Source organism: Lipotes vexillifer, unplaced genomic scaffold (genome assembly GCF_000442215.2).
Source record: "Lipotes vexillifer unplaced genomic scaffold, Lipotes_vexillifer_v1.1 scaffold231, whole genome shotgun sequence".
NCBI classification, from domain to species: Eukaryota; Metazoa; Chordata; class Mammalia; order Artiodactyla; family Lipotidae; genus Lipotes; species Lipotes vexillifer.
Genome location: NW_006791822.1, coordinates 3,684,531 through 3,706,220, shown reverse-complemented (window position 1 = coordinate 3,706,220; position 21,690 = coordinate 3,684,531). Strand labels below are relative to the sequence as shown.

The 21,690-nt window shown below is 39.6% G+C and overlaps 1 protein-coding gene across 1 annotated transcript in view; it reads right to left on the bottom strand.

The window, feature by feature from the left end:
• Positions 1-3,519: 3,519 nt before the first annotated feature.
• Positions 3,520-21,690, bottom strand: part of PRSS12 (serine protease 12) — a 78,317-nt gene continuing 60,146 nt past the window's right edge. The window contains exons 10-13 of the mRNA XM_007464856.1: positions 20,009-20,087; positions 19,165-19,287; positions 5,800-6,077; positions 3,520-4,040 (exon numbers count right to left, since the gene is read on the bottom strand). Of these exons, the coding sequence (XP_007464918.1) occupies positions 3,733-4,040; positions 5,800-6,077; positions 19,165-19,287; positions 20,009-20,087 (788 nt within the window). The 3' untranslated portion in view covers positions 3,520-3,732. The remainder of the gene's footprint in view (positions 4,041-5,799; positions 6,078-19,164; positions 19,288-20,008; positions 20,088-21,690) is intronic.

Below are 21,690 nucleotides of genomic sequence, written 5' to 3'. Positions count from 1 at the left end.
AAAAAAAAAAAAAAAAAAAAAAAAGGCGGTGGATAACGGATGGGGTGGAATCTCAGCGGAGCTGAGAGGGCGGGGCGGAGGGAGAAAGCGCGTAGGCCCTGCCCCTCGCGGCGCTTCTCGGGAATAGCGTCACCCGCTCTATAAGAGAGCGTGTGGCGAAGGATTCGGCCTTTTACATCCGGGAAGCGTGGAGTTTAGGTGAAAATACTGTGTTGTGTTTCCTGCGCTAAAATACTTAAGACAGAACTTTTGGCCAAGTTTAAAATGCAGGAGATGCAACAGTCTTGTAGAAGTAGATCGACGTCAGCTTGGAAAACCTCTAGGTTCAAACTCCTGAGTGGACTTAAATGTTCATTGATTCGCGGGGCAGCCACATTCAGCCGGGGGCGCTGAGTCGGAAAACTAGCGCCCGTGGGCCGTGGGCCTTCCGGCAAAGGTTAAATGCAGCTCATGACTCCGGTTAAGGTCATTAGTTCTGCTGTTGGTGTCTGTCATGTGGCCGTCTTGAATCTACTCCGCCACTATTAAATCGTAACACCGCATCCTGATAACCCGCCAGTTTGATCCAGGTGGTGAGTAGTATCTGTAGTTGTCCTTGCTGGTCTTTTCTGGGATTATGAATCTCCATGTATCTTTGGGACCTGTCAGCTGTGGCAGTCTCCCTTCCTAGCCATGGAAGAGCATATTCTTGTTTATTGGCAAAGCTGTCACCATCTAATTGGTATCAGATTCTGACTTGCACAAGTAACATTCTTCACTTTAAAAATCTGGAGGGCACTGGGTTATTGGGCAGACATCTAACTACTGTTCAAATGTTTTTAGGAAGCTGAGCTAATTGTTCCAATGGATGATGGAAAACAACAAGGTACGTTCCTGTTTTATATATATATATATATATATATATATATTTATTTATTTCTGAATCTGAAACCCTTAGTGCTAAGGATATGGAAGGCCAAAATTGGCATATTTTGCTGGCATTTTGTAATTTAAAAGAGTAAATAGGCAACTGAATAGAAAGTAACTGAAGTAGCTGCTAAGACTCAGCACCATGAGGTAAGTACACAAATTAGAGTTTTATAAAGCTGGTTTTCTTCTCTTGCAGAAGTCAAGAAATCCAAAGCGATATGGGTGAAGTCTTACTAGCATCCTGAAGTACACTGCCAAATGTGATTTTAAATCTCAAGTATGGTATTTAAATGGAGAATAAATAAGTGCTTCCTTGCTATATCAATAAAATGCTCGATTTGTACAGATGTCAGTGTTCCCTGACTGAATGACTAATAAGTGCAAAGGTAACTACAAGTAGTGAACAGGCTACCTCCTGTTCCACTGTTGGGAGCTCGAGTGGAAGTAACATGAATTAGTATTGTTGTGTAAGGTGTTATTTGGGGAAAACGCTTATACATAAAAACCAGTTTACCCCTGAGGAAGAGAGCAGGGTCATTTAATACCACACAGAAGATTAAGGAAACTGTGCACGTTGAAAAGCTGTGCACTTTACACAGATGTGCACTGAACACGTGTATTTTTAAAACTCGCACTTAACATTTAACAAGAAAAAGAATTAAGCTATAATTAATGGATATTTTATGAACCAAGCATTCTACCTCAAGGTTGAGCAAACTGCAGGCCATCTGTTAACTATCTGTTCTTTAAGTTTGCCAGCCTCTGGTCTAGTTAAAAAGCCAATGTAAATGTTTGCATCAGCGCTGCAGTTCAATTACAAGGATGGCCTATGAGAAACTTTCAGGAAGATAAATTTTCTCACCTGCATTTACAGGTTTTTCCCAAGCCCTTGTGCATGTGTGCACCGTCTGTAGCTCTGTCATCTCTAAATGTAAATGCAAAGTTTTTCCTTTATCAAAGTCATGAGTGTTTAGAAAACGTTTTAATGCTATTCTACTTGAACTGCATTGCAGTTCTGCAGAGTAGTAAACTACAAAGCACTTTCAGGTTAGCACCAGTTTTTTTACATAGCTCAGAATTTACAAAAGGGATGCAATATGATACAGAAGGGAAAGGGATGGGGGTGAAGTCCCTCCATGGTGAGTTAGCCATTTAAGAGGATTACTTAAGCATTCTTAATCCTATAGTTTGCTTCACCATTTTTTACTACCTGGGATTTTGGGAAGGACTCAAGATAGCAGTCAAGTCACCTCTGATAAGGATTACTCAAGTATCCTGAGGGCTTAGCTTTTTATATTTGGGCAGATTTTGTGCTGCTACCAAGAATGCCCTGTAGGATACATAATAAGCAGCAATCCCTTACTCCTTTGGGAAACAGCCGGAGGGAAAACTTACCTTTAGACAGAAGAACCATGGGTTAGAGGGGTGGGAGGAGATGCTCTTGTCTGCATTGTCTGGAGTTTGGATTCAAAGCCTTTCAACAGCTGTCTCATCTTGGCCTGTGCCTGTTAACCCATTTGAAAACTAGAAATATTATAAAATCTTACCTTTTATAAATTGTCAGTGAGGTGCATAGCCACCTAGCACATAAGTGGTATATGGATTAAACATAACAGTTATTTTAGACTTTCCCAAACTGCAGACAGGGAAAACATTTTTAATAGTCTATTTTTATTAGATGGGACTGTATCAGGATAGTCTGCAGGTTTAAGTTAGTTACCAGAAGGTTGCAGTAGGTGGCACTCTTAAATCATGGTCTGGAAAACAGCATGATGCTAAGGAAAAAACATTTTTGTTTTACCAAGCTGTAAATTTGAAGTGATTAAAAGTAATCAAGCAGGTTGAATTAGATTGTGCATTAAACAATTTGAAGGCATTCTTTATTATGTTATCAGGAATGCTGAATTGTGCTAACAACATACAAGGTAGCTAGAATGTTTTTCTCTTTAGTTGCCATAGTGCTTGGTACAAAGGCTTCATTCAGGAATGTACTGTGACAATGATATTCCTTTCCAGTCTGTTTATAATAGAATTCCTTTATCTTTTTGGCCTTCAATTTTCTCACGAAAGGCCAGAAAGACGTGATCTGATTTTTTTTATCAGCCTAAAGAAAAAAATCTGAGCTTAAAAAATTACATGAACGGAAAACAATGCCACTCTTATTTTTTTGGGCGGGGGTACGCGGCCCTCTCACTGTTGTGGCCTCTCCCGTTGCGGAGCACAGGCTCCGGAAGTGCAGGCTCAGTGGCCATGGCTCACGGGCCCAGCCGCTCCGCGGCATGTGGGATCTTCCTGGACCGGGGCACGAACGCGTGTCCCCTGCATCGGCAGGCGGACTCCCAACCACTGCACCACCAGGGAAGCCCGCCACTTTACTCTTATAGTAAAGAGTATTTTTTTTTATGTCAAATGTAGGCTCTTTATATGAATATATACCATATTGATTCAGTTATAAAGGAGTTCTCAATCTAAATAAATGTAAAAACAGCCTGACTGCACAATCAATATACAATAATCTCTGGAGGATGCTGAGAAACAGGCAGAGACAAGACTCATGAGAATAATGAATTTAGTGTCCATTAAACTAATTTAGGTGGCAACAATGCTAAATAAGGATAATCATTACTACACTGAGGTGTCTGTAGCCAAAATGTTCACATCACAAATTCTCAAGCAGCAAAGGGGTGCACAGTTCTTAAGACAACACAAAACACAGAAACACAGATCTCCGTTCCCATTATTTGGGATCTCGGCTAAATGCCAATATTGGAAAGTTTCCAACAGATTCTTTAAATATTATTTTCTTGAGGTTTCCATGAAGGATTACAGTTTGGTGACACTTTTTATCCAAGGTATAAAGGCTGAGACTTTGGTATAAACACCAGGGGAATCCTTGACCCCACAGCCATATCCCCAGGAGGTCACCCCATATACAACCCAGCTCGCTCCTGGCCGTTCACACATGAGTGGTCCTCCGCTGTCTCCCTGGCAGCTGTCCACACGTTTGTGTTCATGGAGGTTTCCAGCACAGAGCATCCTTCCTGTAAATCGACCCTTGTAACGGTCTTCACAAAACCTCTTGGGAAGTAAGGGGATGGCTGCTTGTTGTAGAGTTCTTGAGTAGGCTCGTCCTATGCAGGCCAAATAATTGAATTAGATTCCAGGTAAAGATGGTAGCGAAAAGAGCTACATTTAACAGTTTAATGAACATTTAATAGCCCTATTAAAATAAAAAGCCCTATTGTGGCATTAGTGTAGTTTAAGTGAGTGATAACCATAAATGGTATTTTTTTTATTGTTTGCACTTAACCATACTGTAACCCTTCACTATTCTGTTTCTCAGTACTGCATTTTTTGAAGAATACTTTATTAACACTTACGGACTTGCCCAGTAGAAAAAGGTAACCTACAGAAAGCACATTTGTGCAGGCTTTAGAATTTGAATTTTGTATATTAAAACACTGAGGGTGCATTCATGCTGGCTCTGTATTAGCAAATCCACTGCTCTAGGACTCATCTACTTCACTGACTTGAGGATTAATTATAAATAATTCTATATAAGCACATAAGGTGGCAATTACTATCCTCAAGAGAAACATGGTATTTCATAAAGATGATTCAGAAACAACATGCTTACATAGAAACAGGCTGAAGTTTAGCCACTTGTTAACATATTCTATTTACTAGTAAGCCACTCATTCTCTATTTAGTGGCTAAAATGTATAATTGATAGGTTCTCCATGATAGCCTTTTCTTGGATCTAAACTCCACATTATTCTCCAATCCTATTTACTCAACTGGAGTGATTCATTCATAATAAAACATTCTGTAAAATTTACTTTCTTTGTCATCTCTATTCAGATGTAATGTCTAAAGGGAGGTGATTGATTCACTTTCCTGATGAAGTAATAATTTCAACAGCTGTACTCCAGACTTCAGTTTGCCTCACAGATCAGCATAGCGTCGTGAGAAGGCATTTACTCTGACCTGATTCTATTATATCATCCAGGAAATGTTTCCACTTTTTAAGGTTTATTTCAGGATTGGTCGCAGAGCTTTTTCAGTATTGTATATCTGCTACAGATGTTCTGCATTTTGCTGCTATGAAATAATGTAAGTTTAAAGCCCAGATTTAATGTAGCATGGGATAAAATGAAAACAAATACTTATATTTACTAAATATAACCTTATTGAAATTATCACCTGTAGAAATACTTATTTGATGTTCTTTTCAGTGTTAATTACTTTTAATGGAGAGCAGTCAACCCAATCATTTCTCCTTAGTAGTCATTTGTGAGTCGAGCACCTAATCCAGGTGAGACCTAGATGTTTCGAAGACCATGCTGAGCAAGCACTAGCTGATGTTAACTCTAGCAAGACAATACAGAAAGCTGTTTGCCTGAGAAGAGCACAAGCTGAACACTATCCTGCTTGGGCATGGGGAGGTGGGAAGAATGAGAAGGGGGGTGTGGAAGGAGAAACCCAAGTGAGCTGGATCCTTCCACTTGAACCTCAGCAGCTCTGATTTTTGTCTGTTCTTCATTTAGGAATTCTGCATAAGATTTACTTTGATAAAGGGCTCCATTACAAGGAAACCATCAAACACCAAAGCCCTTTGCTGGGGTAGCTACATCGAAGTCATTAGGAAAACTTTTTAAAATAGAGACAGCTAGGTCCAAGTCCTGAGTAGGGTCTAAGTTCTAATGGGAACCACAGTACCCGCAGGGTATGAATCCAGATTACATGCATGCATCTCACACCTGGCAGAATTTCCAAACAACTAAGCCTGAACCCCCTTTAAGATTTTGCTACCCACTGTACACCCAAATGTATGGATAATCCCAGACACAAGCAGGTGCCCAGATTTTAATTGTTTCTTTGGGTTGTTACCTGTGTCTCCCCATCCTGTTATGTAACAATTGGAGGCTGTTTTCTGTGGCCTCTCTCTCCGGAGTGGCAAACAGGCTGGCAAAACGTGGCTGCTGAATCTGGCACATTGTTCTGGTCCTTGTAATCTAACCAGGGCGATGTCGTAGTCACTGCTGTCTGGTCGATACTCCTGGTGAATCACAATCTGCTGAACTCCAATTTCTTCTTCAAACTCCTCCGGCACCAGAGTATGATAATCCCCAACCCGAACAGCATAGTTCCTAGTGTTGTTACCATACCTGGGGGGCAGAGAGAGCTAATGGGAGGCTTGTTTCAAATGTTGTAAATTGGTAACTGTCAGCCAGGAAGGTTAATAGAGATGCTTGTAAGCCCTTTCTTCCAAATCATTAATTCCTTTTATAAGTTTAACCTTCCTTTTCTCTGATCCCACTGCTCTTGGGCTCACACTCTAAACCCACTGTCATCACTTGTTTTCTTCATTCATTTCACTATTTAACCCAGGTTGCCATCTAACTCTGTTTTCTGAGAAGGAGCAAATGTGGAAAATAAGGGCTAATCACTAACCTGTCATTTCCCCACCATGAAAAAGGATCAAAACAGGAGCAAAGAGTATAGGGCAAAATTACCATCCTGTGTTTGCTGTCATCATTTTTCTATCATTTCCAAGATTGTTAGTTCATCATGAAATTCCATGAGGGCAGAAACTATGTCTGATTTAACTGTGTCCCCCAAAGCACTTAGCACAATCCACTTTACTCCCCTTTTCTGTGAACTGAATGCAAACCAAAACTATCTTCAGGGCAACATACATTCGTTATATGCTCTCATCTCTTAACTCTTTGTTCAGACATCACCTCAGTAAGACCTACCTTGACATCTAAAGTTGCAACCCACCCTTGCTTGTGCTCCCATCCCCCAGCACTCCCAATATCCTTAATCTGCTTTACTTTTCCTTTTTTATTAAACACTACTTTCTAACAAATTATCTAATTTACTGTTTATTGTATTTATTGTTCTCTGCCTCCCCCCCCCCACCTTGAACAAAAGGTACTCAAGGGCAGGGATCTTTGTGTTCACTGATGAATCTTACACATTGAGAATAGTGATGCCAGTTAAGTAGGAATGCAGCATGTTTGTTGATTTAGTGAATGAATGAATGTTTATTTTTAATGAATGTGTCTTTTTTCCATAGGAACCATTCAATTAAAATAGGAATACAATATTTACTTGATTGACAGTTCTCAGCCTGTTTTTCAGCCAGCATACCTTGATTTTGATACATCTGCCTAAAGCAGTTTCTCAACCTCAGCACTACTGACATTTGGGACCAGATTATCATTTGTTGCAAGGGGCTGTGCTGTGCATTGTAGGATGTTTAGAAGCATCCCTGGCCTCTATTCACTAGATGCCAGTAGCATGCACACTCACATACACACACCCCAGTTTGACAGCCAAAAATGTCTCCAGATATTTCCAAATATTCCCTAGGGTGCAAATTGTCCCCACTTGAGAACCGCCAACCTAAAATACATCATCCAACCCACCTCCCGATCACTTCCTCTTTCTCACTGAAGAGTATAGTACCTTGCTCGCTTCCCCTCTATAGCTACTTAAAACATTCTCAATGACTTAATTCCCAACACATTTCCCTTTTAGTTCCCTCACCTGCAGAGAGTGTTTTTTCTACTTGATCTCAGCCCCCCACCTACAGCTCATACTTACCAAATATTACACATTTTTGAAGTCTTGGTTTCAAGCATCTCATCTTGACAGTTTTACAGCTCTACTCATACATAAGTACCTCCTATCTTTACAGTTTCACAGCTCCATCCACAGCTCTTCACCCCCACTGGACTTCGATCCGTCGGCCCCACTAGTTTTTTTGTTTGTTTTTTTTTCTTTTTTCTTTTGTGTGTGTGTGTGTGGTACACAGGCCTCTCTCCCATTGCGGAGCACAGGCTCCAGACGCGCAGGCCCAGCGGCCATGGCCCACGGGCCCAGCCGCTCCGCGGCACGTGGGATCCTCCCGGACCGGGGCACGAACCTGCGTCCCCCGCATCGGCAGGCGGACCCCCAACCACTGCGCCACCTGGGAAGCCCCCCACTAGTTTTTTCATGTCATTCTCTGCTTATGACTTCTTACAAGGCTTGGATTCCACCATCACTCTTTTGCAAAAACTCTCAATCCTTCTTTCCCTGATCTGCCAAAACTCCAACTCTGGTTTCATCAACTCACCACCTACTTACCGCTAGCATCTGACTGTTCAAAGGGAAAAACAAACATTTAACAGTTCTCACCTTAATTTTTTTTTTTAATCTAAACTTCAATATCATCCACTGGAAATGGGGCCTGTACTTGAATGTGAATTTAGAGAAGTGGTATTCAAAAACTGGAAGTTTCTAGTGACTGCCTGTTTGAAATAACCTTTCATTTATTCCTATAAAATTTCTGGAAGTTATAAGTTGCTCAAAGATTCTTATAGCCCTAAGTAGGGCTCTGATAACATTGCAATATATAAAGTGATTTTCTTAACTGTGTCAGCTTAAAAAACTGAACAATGCAACAAAGATGATTTAGCTTATACAACCACCTACCAGTGATCTATGAAACTAATAATTTCCTGTGGTTCCTTGAAATTCTCCATTTTCAACCTTAAATTATCACATATCTTTAAAGTTCAGAAGGCTTTTCATATATTGTACCTAGAGACTATCTTCTTATGGGTTCCACTTCAAACTTTAGGATTATCCTGAAACTCTAAAAAGTAACAGTCATGAAGAATAACCAGGTATTTAAGTAACTCTCACTTCTACTTTCTGTGTATTGATACTAATGTATTATAAAAATTCAATATGACTCATTAATATATTCAGGTTTTAAAGCAAAATCCCAAGTGATTTATGTTTCTAACAAGAATAACTGTCAATGCATCCTTGAAAGTGCTGCTGAAATGTTTCATATATCTTTGGAATGGAATTTAAGAAATTATCTCAAGCTTCACTGTCCAGTACTGTAGCCACATGTGGCTAGTGAAGCGCTTGAAATGCAGTTGGTCCATGCAGGCGTGCTAAAAGTACAAAAATATGCACAAGATTTCAAATATTTACTATGAAAAAAATATAAAATATATTGTTTCTCTAGATAATAAGATTATCAAATATCTCAATTTTATATCCTATTTTGCAATGATATTTTGGATATACTGAGTTAAATATATCATATAATTATATATATATATATATATCTCATATGGGTGAAGTTAATTTCACCCATTTGGTTTTTTAATCTTTTAATGTGGCTACTAGAAACTTTAAACTTATATACATGATTTGTATTTGTGGCTCACTTTATATATCTAGTAGATAACACTGATCTAGAGAAATACTGTGGCATAAAGTAGGCATCCTATTTTTAAATTTTTCTTTAATGCAGTTTCTTGTGTTGCTTATAACTTTTAGGCTTGAGTTATGAGACAGTCCCTTCATATGTCAACTTTTTATATTTAAGATAATTACATTACTGTTCAACCAAAAAAAATAAGTTTTATTGCAACAATATTTTCCATTCTTTGAAAAAGAGTTGTGACACAGCTAAAATAATCCTTGCATCTAAACTGGCTATATAAATATATCCTACATTATCTAAAAATTGAGTCTTAGCCAGTGAACAAAGAAACAGGTCATTACTAGAGCAAGGAAATTTATTTTTTAAATATCCCAGTTTTAAAGTCTTGGGAAATCGTGCCTCAGTGCGTCACTTCATGCCTGGATTACTACAGTCTGCTAAATGGCCTTGCTGCTTCAAGTTTCAACTTTTTCAAGCCATCCTTCACATTGCAGCCAGAGCAATGTTTCTGTCTAATAATATAACTACTCTTCTGGATACCCTTCCAGACAGATGCCCTTCACTGTCTACATAGTAAAGTTCAAATTCCTTAAATGATATACAAACCCATCCAAGAATGGCCCTTGTCCACCTCTCTGATACCACCCTCGTCCTCGTGTCTGTGTCCCTGTCTTTCTGGCCACTTGAAGAGGTATCTGACAAACCTGTCTTTATTCAGACTATTTGCAATATCATTCCCTCCACCCCTCATCCTAATATGGCAAAAACTGATTTTATCTTTCAAGTCTCAAGATCTCCTAGGAAGCTCTTCCTGCCCTCCCTGAAAGCTAACCAATCCTTCTTTTGAACACTCCCAATAGCACTGTCAGAGAGTTTATAACAGCTTCTACAACTTGTTAAGATGTCAGGTCTCCCCAGTTAAAGGCTCCTTAAGTGTAAAGACCATGGCATGCTCACTTTTGTATCCTCAGCACCAAGCAAAGTGGTTTGCACAGAGAAAGCTCTTAATAAATATATGTTAAATGACTTCTTTTGGAAGACACGTTCTGTTCACATACATACACTCTGATCCCGAACTTACTGAAATGAGACCTCCTCTCACCAATTCCTATGTTATAACACCATCACAAAAATTACTTTTGAAAAAAAGTCTCCACAAAGATCTAATGTTCTCATTAATACTGGCTGTTCATCAGAATCACCTGTACCACTTTTAAGAATACAAATGTCTAGGGGCTTCCCTGGTGGCGCAGTGGTTGAGAGTCCGCCTGCCGATGCAGGGGACATGGGTTCGTGCCCCGGTCCGGGAGGATCCCACATGCTGCGGAGCGGCTGGGCCCGTGAGCCATGGCCGCTGAGCCTGCGCGTCCGGAGCCTGTGCTCTGCAACGAGAGAGGCCACAACAGTGAGAGGCCCGCGTACCGAAAAAAAAAAATGTCCAGGCCACACAAACTCTGAGAACATTAAGTTAATAGGGCTGATGTAGGACCATGGGTGATCCAAATTCACAGTCAGTCTGGAGAATTACTGAACCAAAGACTTAAAGGCACGGGCATAACACCCGCCTCTTTATGCCTGGAATTTCACTGGGTGAAGTAGGAGATGACACGGACTGCCATAACACAAACACGTACACGTTCCATACTTATACTGTGTTCTCAGATCAGGAAGATTTGAGCAGATATTTTTGAGTATACTCCCAAATTAATATGCTCACCAAGCAGGAGTTGATATTAACCTGAGAATAAAAATAAAATATTTACCTGACAAGAAGAAAAAATGCATCATTCTTGTTAAAATGAAGTTCATTATTAGAATCTATACTTTTAAAGTCGTCCTGATTTAAGAAATGGACCAGCTAAACCCAAGCAGTGATCCCACACTCCTTTTACTCCAGTTATTCTTAGAATAGATTTATGCTTGGAATTTGAAGAGCATCTGACACAAGACTGGATTAGTTTTCTAACCAAATATTTGTCTTCCAGTATCACCTCTCCTAGTGAGTGCGATTATATATATATACTTCAGGGATAACACTTTGGCTGAGGTTATCGGTATGATTTTGCACTTTGAAATCATTTTCTATGGTTCTAGGCTTCTCAAGAAAAATATATCAAGGAATTCTTTTTCAGTGCATTTTAAGGTCTTTCTAGTTGAGCTTTTGTTATTTTGATACACTTTATTCAAAAACGCTTCTAAAACACATTTCAGGTTTTGGCTGACACGCCATTCAGTTGTTTGCTTTGCTGAAATGCTTTCAATTCCCCCTCAAATAAAAATTGGATGAAATTCCTGGACAAGTTTGAGCAAGAGAGGATCTGAGACAGGGCAGTTAGTAAAATCCACTATTCCAAATTCTCTGAGATTCTGGAATTAAAATAAACTACAATTAAAATTTTCTAGAATTAGAAGAGTTAATTCAGGTGACGGTCATTTTCTTTCTTTATAGATTCATCTCTTCAAAAAGACAGTATTTTACATCAGCCTGTACACATCTGCTACTTCTAGAATCTTCTTTTTCTCTGTTGTCTGGATGAAACTCAAAAAGTGGTTGACTGAAATTGCTTGTATAAATGGTTCCAGTTGCTTATGGAGAAGAGACCTTCCCTGTAGAACCTCGCACTGTCCCTTACATACATGTAGTGTGTGTTCAGGAAATGGTTTTAGCATAGTTGATGGTATTGTGTATATCACCAAAGACCATGTTCTTAAGAACTCTACCATATACTAGGTCATGGTGGAACATATGTTAAGTACCGCACACATTTTGTTCTTAAAAAGAAGTCCCGGGCTTCCCTCGTGGCGCAGTGTTGAGAATCTGCCTGCCAATGAAGGGGACATGGGTTTGAGCCCTGGTCTGGGAAGATCCCACATGCCGCGGAGCAACTAGGCCCGTGAGCCACAACTACTGAGCCTGCGCGTCTGGAGCCTGTGCTCCGCAACAAGAGAGGCCGCAAAAGTGAGAGGCTCGCACACCGCGATTAAGAGTGGCCCCCGCTTGCTACACTAGAGAAAGCCCTCGCACAGAAACGAAGACCCAACACAGCTATAAATTAATTAATTAATTTTTTTTTTTTTTAAAGGTAAAACTTAAAAAAAAAAAAAGAGGGCTTCCCTGGTGGCTCAGCCGATGCAAGGGACACGGGTTCATGCCCCGGTCCGGGAAGATCCCACATGCCGCGGAGCGGCTGGGCCCGTGAGCCATGGCCACTGAGCCTGCGCGTCTGGAGCCTGTGCTCCGCAGCGGGAGAGGCCACAGCAGTGAGAGGATCGCGTACCGAAAACAAAAAAGAAAAAAAAGTCCCATTACTCTGTGGCTCATCTTTCTAATTATAATGTCTAATAATTTAGATATTTCTGATTTTCAGAGCAGCAATCTCTGACAATTTCCAGCTTCTTTGATGATTCTAGGCAAAAAAGTCAAATAGATAAAATCAGGTAAAGCTATATTCTTGATCAAATCAAATTTGCAGAAGAATTACAGAAATGAAAGAATCCTTGTTTTGGGCACATTCTTTCCTCCAAAGTGGTGTTAGTTATCAGAACAAGCAATTAAAAGAAATTAGTTTAACATTCAGGAATTTTTCTCTCAATTATATTGCAATACCACCATAGAGAGAGGGTCATTTTACAGTACTTGTAGTAATGATTTAAAGTAGAAAATAGTGGGAGTTCACTGGCGGTCCAGTGGTTAGGACTCCATGCGTCCACTGCAGGGTCAGGGGTTCGATCCCTGGTCGGGGAACTAAGATCCTGCAAGCCACATAGCGTGGCAAAAAAAAAAAAAAAGTAGAAAATAGCAAAAGCAAGCAATTTATATTGTGTAAAATTCATAGGGCAACTGCAGAAAAACTTAATTTATCCAAGTTTCTGCTTCAAACTGCCAATGGGATACTGCATTCCAAAGTCTGTATTAACACTAGGAAAAATGTGAAAAATGGGATAGAAGGCCTTTAAATGGTGATTCACCAACGACCTCAGTTACCCTTGTTAACGCTGGCATAAAAGAATGTTTTGGACACCTCACAATACGTGAAAGCTATGAATGTAGAGCTGGATTACTAGAACTGTCAGCCTTCCAGGAAGGTACCCTCATCATACAGAGACAACTCTATAGGAAATGAGTGTAACAGGATGGTGGATGTGAGTAACTATGTTCTGATCTCATCATCCCCAGGCCATCATTCCTAGATTATTCTGATATAAGGATTACATAAAAGAGTGACTACTCTGTGGGGGCAAAACAAATAAACATAAAAATCTGTCATCCCATAGAATAAAGTAACACAGACAGTGATAGCAATCTATGCCTATTGTTCAGAATGGCTGTTCAAGAGCACTGGCCTACATCATCACTGAAAGAATTAGGCACCAAAGGAGGTCCCATGAACAAGAAGCTATTTTATATATTGAAGTCCAGTAGTTAAAGCAGCAGAGATACAAACAGAAAGGAAACGGGGATGAGAGATAATTTCAAAATATGAAATCTAGGTCCCCTACCAGTGGGTCTTAAGTTAGACTCCCAAGAAATCTAAAAAAGGTAAAACCTCTCAGAACCTGACCACGTTGCTTCTATACTACGGTGTCTACAGTTCCAGAGGAAAACTATTTTTTGCAAACTTCAGATTTTCTGATGATTAAAGGAGGGTTGTTTTAATCCAAAGTCCCTGAACCCAGAAGACAAAATTTGGAGTTTGTTCTAATCACTGGTAACTGTCCTTATGGCTGTCAATAAACTTACTGGAATAAAGATGTGAGTTGTAGCCTCCTTGGGCACTTCAGAACAAGTCTATGAAATCCGGTAAAGGTTACAAACCAAGTCAGATGAATTTGTAACACCTTTGCAAAACAATTTTCTCCCTACTCACGTTAAAAGTCTTGCGGTCTATCCAAAGCACATCAAAAAGTTGCATATCATAATCTGCTCCTCTGTTTTTTAATCAGCTGTCTTTTATACCTCACAGATAATGGGAAGAAACTCAGAATGACATATGGAAGGAGTTATCTGTTGATCTAGGTTTAAAATACCACCATCCTCTAAAGAGTCCAACATCCTTAAATATACCCACTACCTGGCAACGGAGCCCCCACTTTCATCCTGCATCCATCATTTAGGAGGGTCTGGTATGTGCCAAGTAAAACACGAGACACTTGGTTTATAAACACAAATGAGACCATTACTGACTTGAAGCAATAATCTAGAAGGAGCAGGTCAAGGGAGGAATAATGACATGTAAACAAACAAACCCAAACATGTACCTAAAAAAAAAAAAAGACCTTTGAGGGAACTCAAAGTCAGATCAGAGTTTTCAACCTCAAGTGGAATTTTTGGGCAATTTCCCGACTTTAATACTTTAAGCCTTGGACCACTAAGTCTATAACTTTTAGCAGAGAAAGATTTACTTGAAATAGAAGGAGTCTTGAACAAGAGGAGAAAAATCTAAACTGAACGTACTAAATTATTTTGCTTAAATTCTAAGTGCAAGACGGGCTTCTCCAGTTTCTCTGCAGTTTTCTACCTCGTTTTTCTCCACTAGTCAATGGGATAAAATCATCCTGAATTCTCTACTTTTGCTCATAATAATCTTTGATTCCTTTTTGTGAACCCCAACATAATAAGAGCCAACATTCGTTTTGAATTTTACAGTTTATAGAATACTTTCACATACTTTGCAGATCATTTGTTCCTCACTATAGAACGTTATTGCCTTCATTTTACAGATGAGAAAATTGAAGCTCCCAGAGGTTAAAATAATCCCACAAAGTGAAACAATTAACAGTTGGAGGAGCTGGAACTGTAACCTTGGTCTTGATGGCCAGATCCAAGTCGCTGGTTACACAGTACCAAGTTCTATTGATTTCTATCAGGGTCTCTACCTTCTCTCCCTCCTTTTCTTTTCTACCTTTTATCTTTATTACAATAGCCTTATAAACAGTCTCCTTCCAGTTCTTACCACAGTGGGTTTAATCACTTGGTAACATGGACCAATTTGAGTCACTCCAGGAAAAGGCACAGAAGCATGTATGCAAATATTTCTCATATAATTTGAAGCCTGTTCACAGACTCCTAGATTAATAACTTTGCTTTACCCCCTGCCCCCAGATCTATCCCATACATCTCCTAAAACTCCTCTATGATCATATTTCAAGGCTCAAAAACCTTTAGTGGTTTCCCACTGCCTAGTGAATGAAACAGATTCAGCACCCTGGCATTCCAGACCTTTCCTGCTTCTTTACTGTAAGTCCGCTATACAAATTCCAGATCCAAGATCCTAACTAATAACTGGCATCCTTCAAATATGCTTTATGCTTTCTTTCTCACCACTGTGCTCTCAACACGAAACGTAATCTACCTCCAGCCTCTACCAGTACATGAATCCAGCCTCTTTGCTTGAACAGACTTCATAACAGAACTCACTCCTCCTCCCACATACAGCCCACCCCAGCTTTGTCTTGTGTTAAAGAAATAAAAAGGAAACAACAGACCTCTTTCCTATGTTAAAATGAAAATTACCTTTCATTAGCATTTGTGGTATTTGAAGTAACAGGTAATGAATTTAATCTGATTCCACACACTCTCGCCTTTCTGCTTGCCTTCCTTAGTGCACCATGTCACTTTGTCAGAGGATGGCACTCGGAACTGAGCACAAGGTCTCTCTGTTTGATAGCAACAGTGCTTTTGCCCCCTACAACAGCTTGAGCACAGGACAGAAGAGCAAGCATCTTGTTGTGTTGGCACTGTTCTGTCAGGGCTGCCCAAGGCTGATTAACTTTGTGGGCAACCACATGGCATCACTGACTCTATTAAGGTTGCAGGATGCTAAAACCCATAAGGTCTTTTTCACGTGTGCTGCATTCAAGCTAGGTCTCCTGAACTAAAGGCAGCACTTTACTTCTTCTTTATTCCACATTACTTTTTTTTTTTTTTTGCGGTACACGGGCCTCTCACTGTTGTGGCCTCTCCCGTTGCGGAGCCTGTGCTCCGGACGTGCCAGCTCAGCGGCCATGGCTCACGGGCCCAGACGCTCCGCGGCATGTGGGATCCTCCCGGACCGGGGCACAAACCCGTGTCCCTTTTCATCGGCAGGCGGACTCTCAACCACTGCGCCACCAGGGGAGCCCTCCACATTACTTTTTTATTAGAATCAGTCTACCAATATTCTTTGCCACCATGGATCCAATCTTCTAAGACATTACGTGTCCCTCCCAATCTCCTGGCATCAAAAATATGATTAATTTATCATCAGTGTCCCGTTTCAGTTTAGTGATTAATATGTTGAATAGGGCAAGGATAAGTATCCTGTTAACTCCATTATATTCTTCCTCATCATCATTCTTCAAAAGTCCAGACCACATTCTATTCTATCCAGAAGCAAGAGGGTCTTAACCTTTAATGTTCATGAGAATCATCAAAGGTGCTTGATAAAAATGTAAACTCCCGGGTCTTAGCTCCAAAGATTCAGTAGATCTGGGATAGGGGCCCAGAAATCTGGATTTTTAATAAGCTGAATGTATTGGGTTGGCCAAAAGGTTCATTCGGGGTTTCCCGTAACATCTTACAGAAACACCCAAACGAACTTTTTGGCCAACCCAATACCTAATATTACGGTGAAAAGACCACACTTTAAAAATGGTGCTCTAGGGCTTCCCTGGTGGCGCAGTGGTTGAGAGTCCGCCTGTCGATGCAGGGGACACGGGTTCGGGAAGATCTCACATGCCGCGGAGCGGCTGGGCCCGTGGGCCATGGCCGCTGAGCCTGCGCGTCCGGAGCCTGTGCTCCGCAACGGAAGAGGCCACAACAGTGAGAGGCCCGCGTACTGAAAAAAAAAAAAAAAAAATGGTGCTCTAAACTATTTTTAATCCCATATGTCTCCCTCCTCTGGGTTCCTATTGCTGCATTAAAAACTCATGGTACCAAGGGTCCTATCCGTCTTATTCTCTAAGATATTTCTAGCGCATGGCACATTCCTGGGAACATTACAGGCTCAATAACTTTTTGTTAAGTTAATAAATGAATCTTTATTATCTGTGCCATGCATGTAACACAGGACTATATTAAACCCACTGGTATATAGGTGAACTCTCAAACTCAATTATTACCGCAGAAATGACAAAGGCTATGTAAAATACAGATTTATGTCTTCTGCAGCACCTTGAACATGGAACATTACTCCATAATATTTATCAAAATAGATAAGAGGAAGTGAATAGAGATTCTAGAAACAAAGATACATGAGAACTTGGCAAACAACACAGTTGACATAAATCAGCTGGTAAATAATGGAATATTTTAAAAGTACTGGGAAAACTAACTATCCATAAAGAAAAATAGAAAATTAGGTCCCTTCCTTATACCATATACCATACACACACACACAAAAACTGTAAACAGATTAAAAATCTAAATAGGAAAAGCAAAACTGTAAATTTTTTTTTGTAAAAAACTACCATCTTCATATGGGGCTAAAGAAGAATTTTTAAAATAAGATATACAAAGCTTTTATAAGACTTTAAAAATTGACACATTTAAATATATTAAAATTAAAACATCTTCATAAGAAAAATACCTTAAACTAGTGAAAGGACATGCCCCAGATTGAGAAAAGTTATTTGTAACACATAATAACAAAGATTCTGTACAAAGAATATATCCAAAAAAATGTTTAAATCAATTACAAAAGACAATCGAATAGAAAAATAAGCAAAGGATGTGAACAAATAATTCATGAAAGAGGAAGACACTAATCAGGAAAATAGAATTAAAAAGAAATCCAAAAACTCTAAGACTGGCAAAAATTGAAAATGTTGATGGTATCAAGTTGGGGTAGGGATGTGAGGAAACAGGAATTTACACATTGCTCTGATATAAACTGATACAGTTACTTTAGAACATAAGTTGGTAGTGTCTAGCAAAATTGAACGGCACCCATACTCCAGGACCCAGCACAATGCTCCCACATGTCTGTACCAATGAGACACAAAATGGATATCTAATGCAACATTGTTTTTTAATAATGAAAGAATGGAAACCACCTAACCTTCCACCAGTAGGAGAATAAGTAAACTGAGGTTGGTTTCATCTTACAATAGGAGTTAACACTCATATGGCAGTTAAAATCTACATGGATGGATTGTAAATACACAATGAAGCCATATATTTTCACATATGAAAAAATACAAAACAAATTTTTGGTTGTAACAACTTTTCAACACTATGGTACATGTTTTACTTAAAACATTTTATGAGTATTTTTAAGTACACAGAATAGTGAAACCCCTTGTACTCATCACCTTGATTCAATAACTATCAATATTTGCTAAGCAATGGTATACATTTTTAAATACTAAAATTTATGCTGAGGAAATGGCCATTAGCCAGGGCCCACAAAAGAGCACAGGACAAGGAGAAAGAACCACTAGGTGCAGGTGCTGTCACCATAAGCAGTGTGACTCTGGCACACTGAATCTCTCTGCAGGGCTTCCCCTCTGAACTGGGAAAACTTCAGATTGGGCTGATAAAATTACTGGGACAAACGGAAATAATCAGGATGCAACCTGACAGGTACAAATAGAGAAATCTAAAAGACACAGAACACCAAGAAGACCCAAAGGTTCTAAAATTCAAATCAAAACACCAAATCAAAACACTAAACCTGGACTCCCTATTCCTTACCATTCATAATCAAATAATCTGAGGTCTCTTCTAGCAATATGGGGATATGATTTCATCCTCAGATATGTTCTTGGGGGAAGCACAAACACAGCTGCCTCCCCTTCAAAAACCGATCTTGGCTTCTCCTTAACTCCAGAGTTTAACACCAGGTAGCAAGTAGCTTCCTGAGAGCTCTCTTTGCTCCTGATGTTACCCCCTCACTTCCACAGTGCCGCTGGTAGAGACAAGGAAGGCCTATAGCCTGGCTCTGACACCCCAAGTTTCTAGCATGCTGTAGAACAGGAAGGGATTGGAAGAACTGGCAAATAGGAGCCAAACTGAGTTGTTTGGGAAGGTGGACACATACCTCTTGAAGCAGTGCGCTGCTGTAAGGACCCAGCAGCTACTCAGGAGTGTGGCCCCGCAAAGGAGTCTGCCATCTCCATGGGATGACTTGAGCCGGAGGGACACTTGCCAAGGCCAACCACCCCTAAGAAGAAAGTAAGCCACTCATCAATATCCATAAAAGGCCAAAAAGTAAGGACAGTCATCCAGCAAAACAAGGACTTAGAAGGCTTGTAGGTGGGAGGAAAGAAGTAAAAAGGGGACTCTAGGATGTAGACTCCCTTCCTACTTTGAGCATGAATATTCTTACAACTTTGAGCAGACCACACTGAAGACTTGCCTATAGCATGTGTATGCATCCCACCAAATTCTGACGTTCTTGGAAACAATCTGTGTCTTCTTTATATTTCATGATTTGAAGCATATTTTCTCCCTCACCTAAGCAGCCTGAAGAAGTTTTTTTTTGTTTTGGCTTGTGGGATCTTAGTTCCCCGACCAGGGATTGAACCCAGGCCACGGCAGAGAAAACACCGAGTCCTAACCACTGGACCGCCAGGGAATTCCCCAGAAGAAGTATTTAATAAGCAAAGCACCGGTTTTCCACTAGTAAATTCAACAAATAAAAAAATTATATTAAAATGAGTCAAGTCCAAAACAAATATATTCTAAATGAAACGAATTTGTAGTTATACATTTTTTTCAGATTTCCTGTTAAATTAGTTTGTTTCTGCCACATAACTTTTCAGCAACCCATCTATCTCATAAATCAGGGGATAGTGATTTGAAGAACATGGTCTATATAAAGTAAATATAAGTCAAAGGACAGTGAAATTATCAGTGTAATCTGTATTTGAAGAACCTTTTACCTTAAAGAATTTTTCCCACCAATGATCCGCTTCTGCCGACGATGCAGTAATCTCAAACCACAAACAGATAAGAGAGACTCTGAAGCAGAAAGAGGTTTTTAATTAAACTATCATTGCTGATAGTGGGGTAAAGACACAGTGACACATTCCCCTGATGCTTGGTGACACATTCCCCTGATGCTTCCTCTATTTTAAAGTGCTTATTCTCTTCAAATTATAGGCTATTTTTCTTATAATAAAAATTAAACTTTTTAAAAATTTTATTTATTTTATTTATATATATTATTTATTTTTGGCTGTGTTGGGTCTTCACTGCTGCACATGGGCTTTCTGTAGTTGCAGTGAGCAAGGGCTATCGTTGCAGTGTGCAGGCTTCGCATTGCAGTGGCTTCTCTTGCTGAGGAGCATGGGCTCTAGGCACGCGGGCTTCAGTAGTTGTGGCTCGTGGGCTCAGTAGTTGTGGCACATGGGCTTAGTTGCTCCACAGCATGTGGGATCTTCCCATACCAGGGATCGAGCCTGTGTCCCCTGCATTGGCAGGCGGATTTTTAACCACTGTGTCACCAGGGAAGTCCTATCTTATAATAAAAATTAAAAGTTGTTTTCTCATTTAACCAAGGCAACAGTAATTTCACAAGTAGACAAGGAACTTTATGAGGTTTCCTACAATCAGCTCTGAAGAGGTTTCACAGGCTGCTGAATGATTTGGCCCTGTCTAGTACATCATCCTTGTGGTACCCACATCTCCTCCTCTGCTGATTATAGAGCTCGTTTGGGAGTTCAGAAATATTAAACGAGAAAACTACAAAAGGCAATAATGCTCTGAATTATTTGATTTTCACAGACAACACTCTTCCAAGCCACATACCCAAATGTAACTCATAGGAGCAAAGCACATTCCCAGGATGAAATTCTGACATAAATTTACATTTACTCATATAGCATGTTAATATATGGAAAGGATTTACTAAGCCAACTTAAGTGGCAAATTGTATTTAAGGATATGTATAGTCAAACTTCTCAAGATAACAGATTTCTGTCAAGAGCATAAAAAAAGAAGAGTTAAACTAAAAATATATGAAAAGGTGGTGTATAAAAGAAGAGTAAATAAACTATGACTAGCTTTAAAAATAATTTGAGAAAGTAGGAGAATCTATATGGGGATACGCTGTTTCTTTGGTTAAGTACATGTGTATAAAGTATAGATATATACTGTTTTGCTATCTGTGTAAGAAGAGAAGGGTAGGAATTGTGCCAAGACCATGAAAGTCTAGTCAGCACTAATGTTTCCCATAATAACCAGGTAGAAGGGAACCCAATATGGAATCAGCACTAGTTATTTCTTCATGGAGAGAGAGGTTCAACAATGTGTACCAAGATCATTAATTTGTCAAAGGATCTCAGAGACATGCTGTCAAACCTTAATCCTCATCTCTTAGGATATGAGTCCTCTACATGACACTGCAAATTATAAGATACCAGAAAAACAGAAGTTTCCAGTAATGTTCCAAGTCAGGTCAATGTATATAATGCCATGACAAGGAATGATGTAATACTAAGCAAGCATAACTGGAAGTTTACATCATTCTGGAGTAAAGAAGAAAATTTCAAGAAAGCAAAATCTATTTGAAGCCATAAAACCCATTATTTTTTTTTTTTTTTTTTTTTTTTTTTTTTTTTTT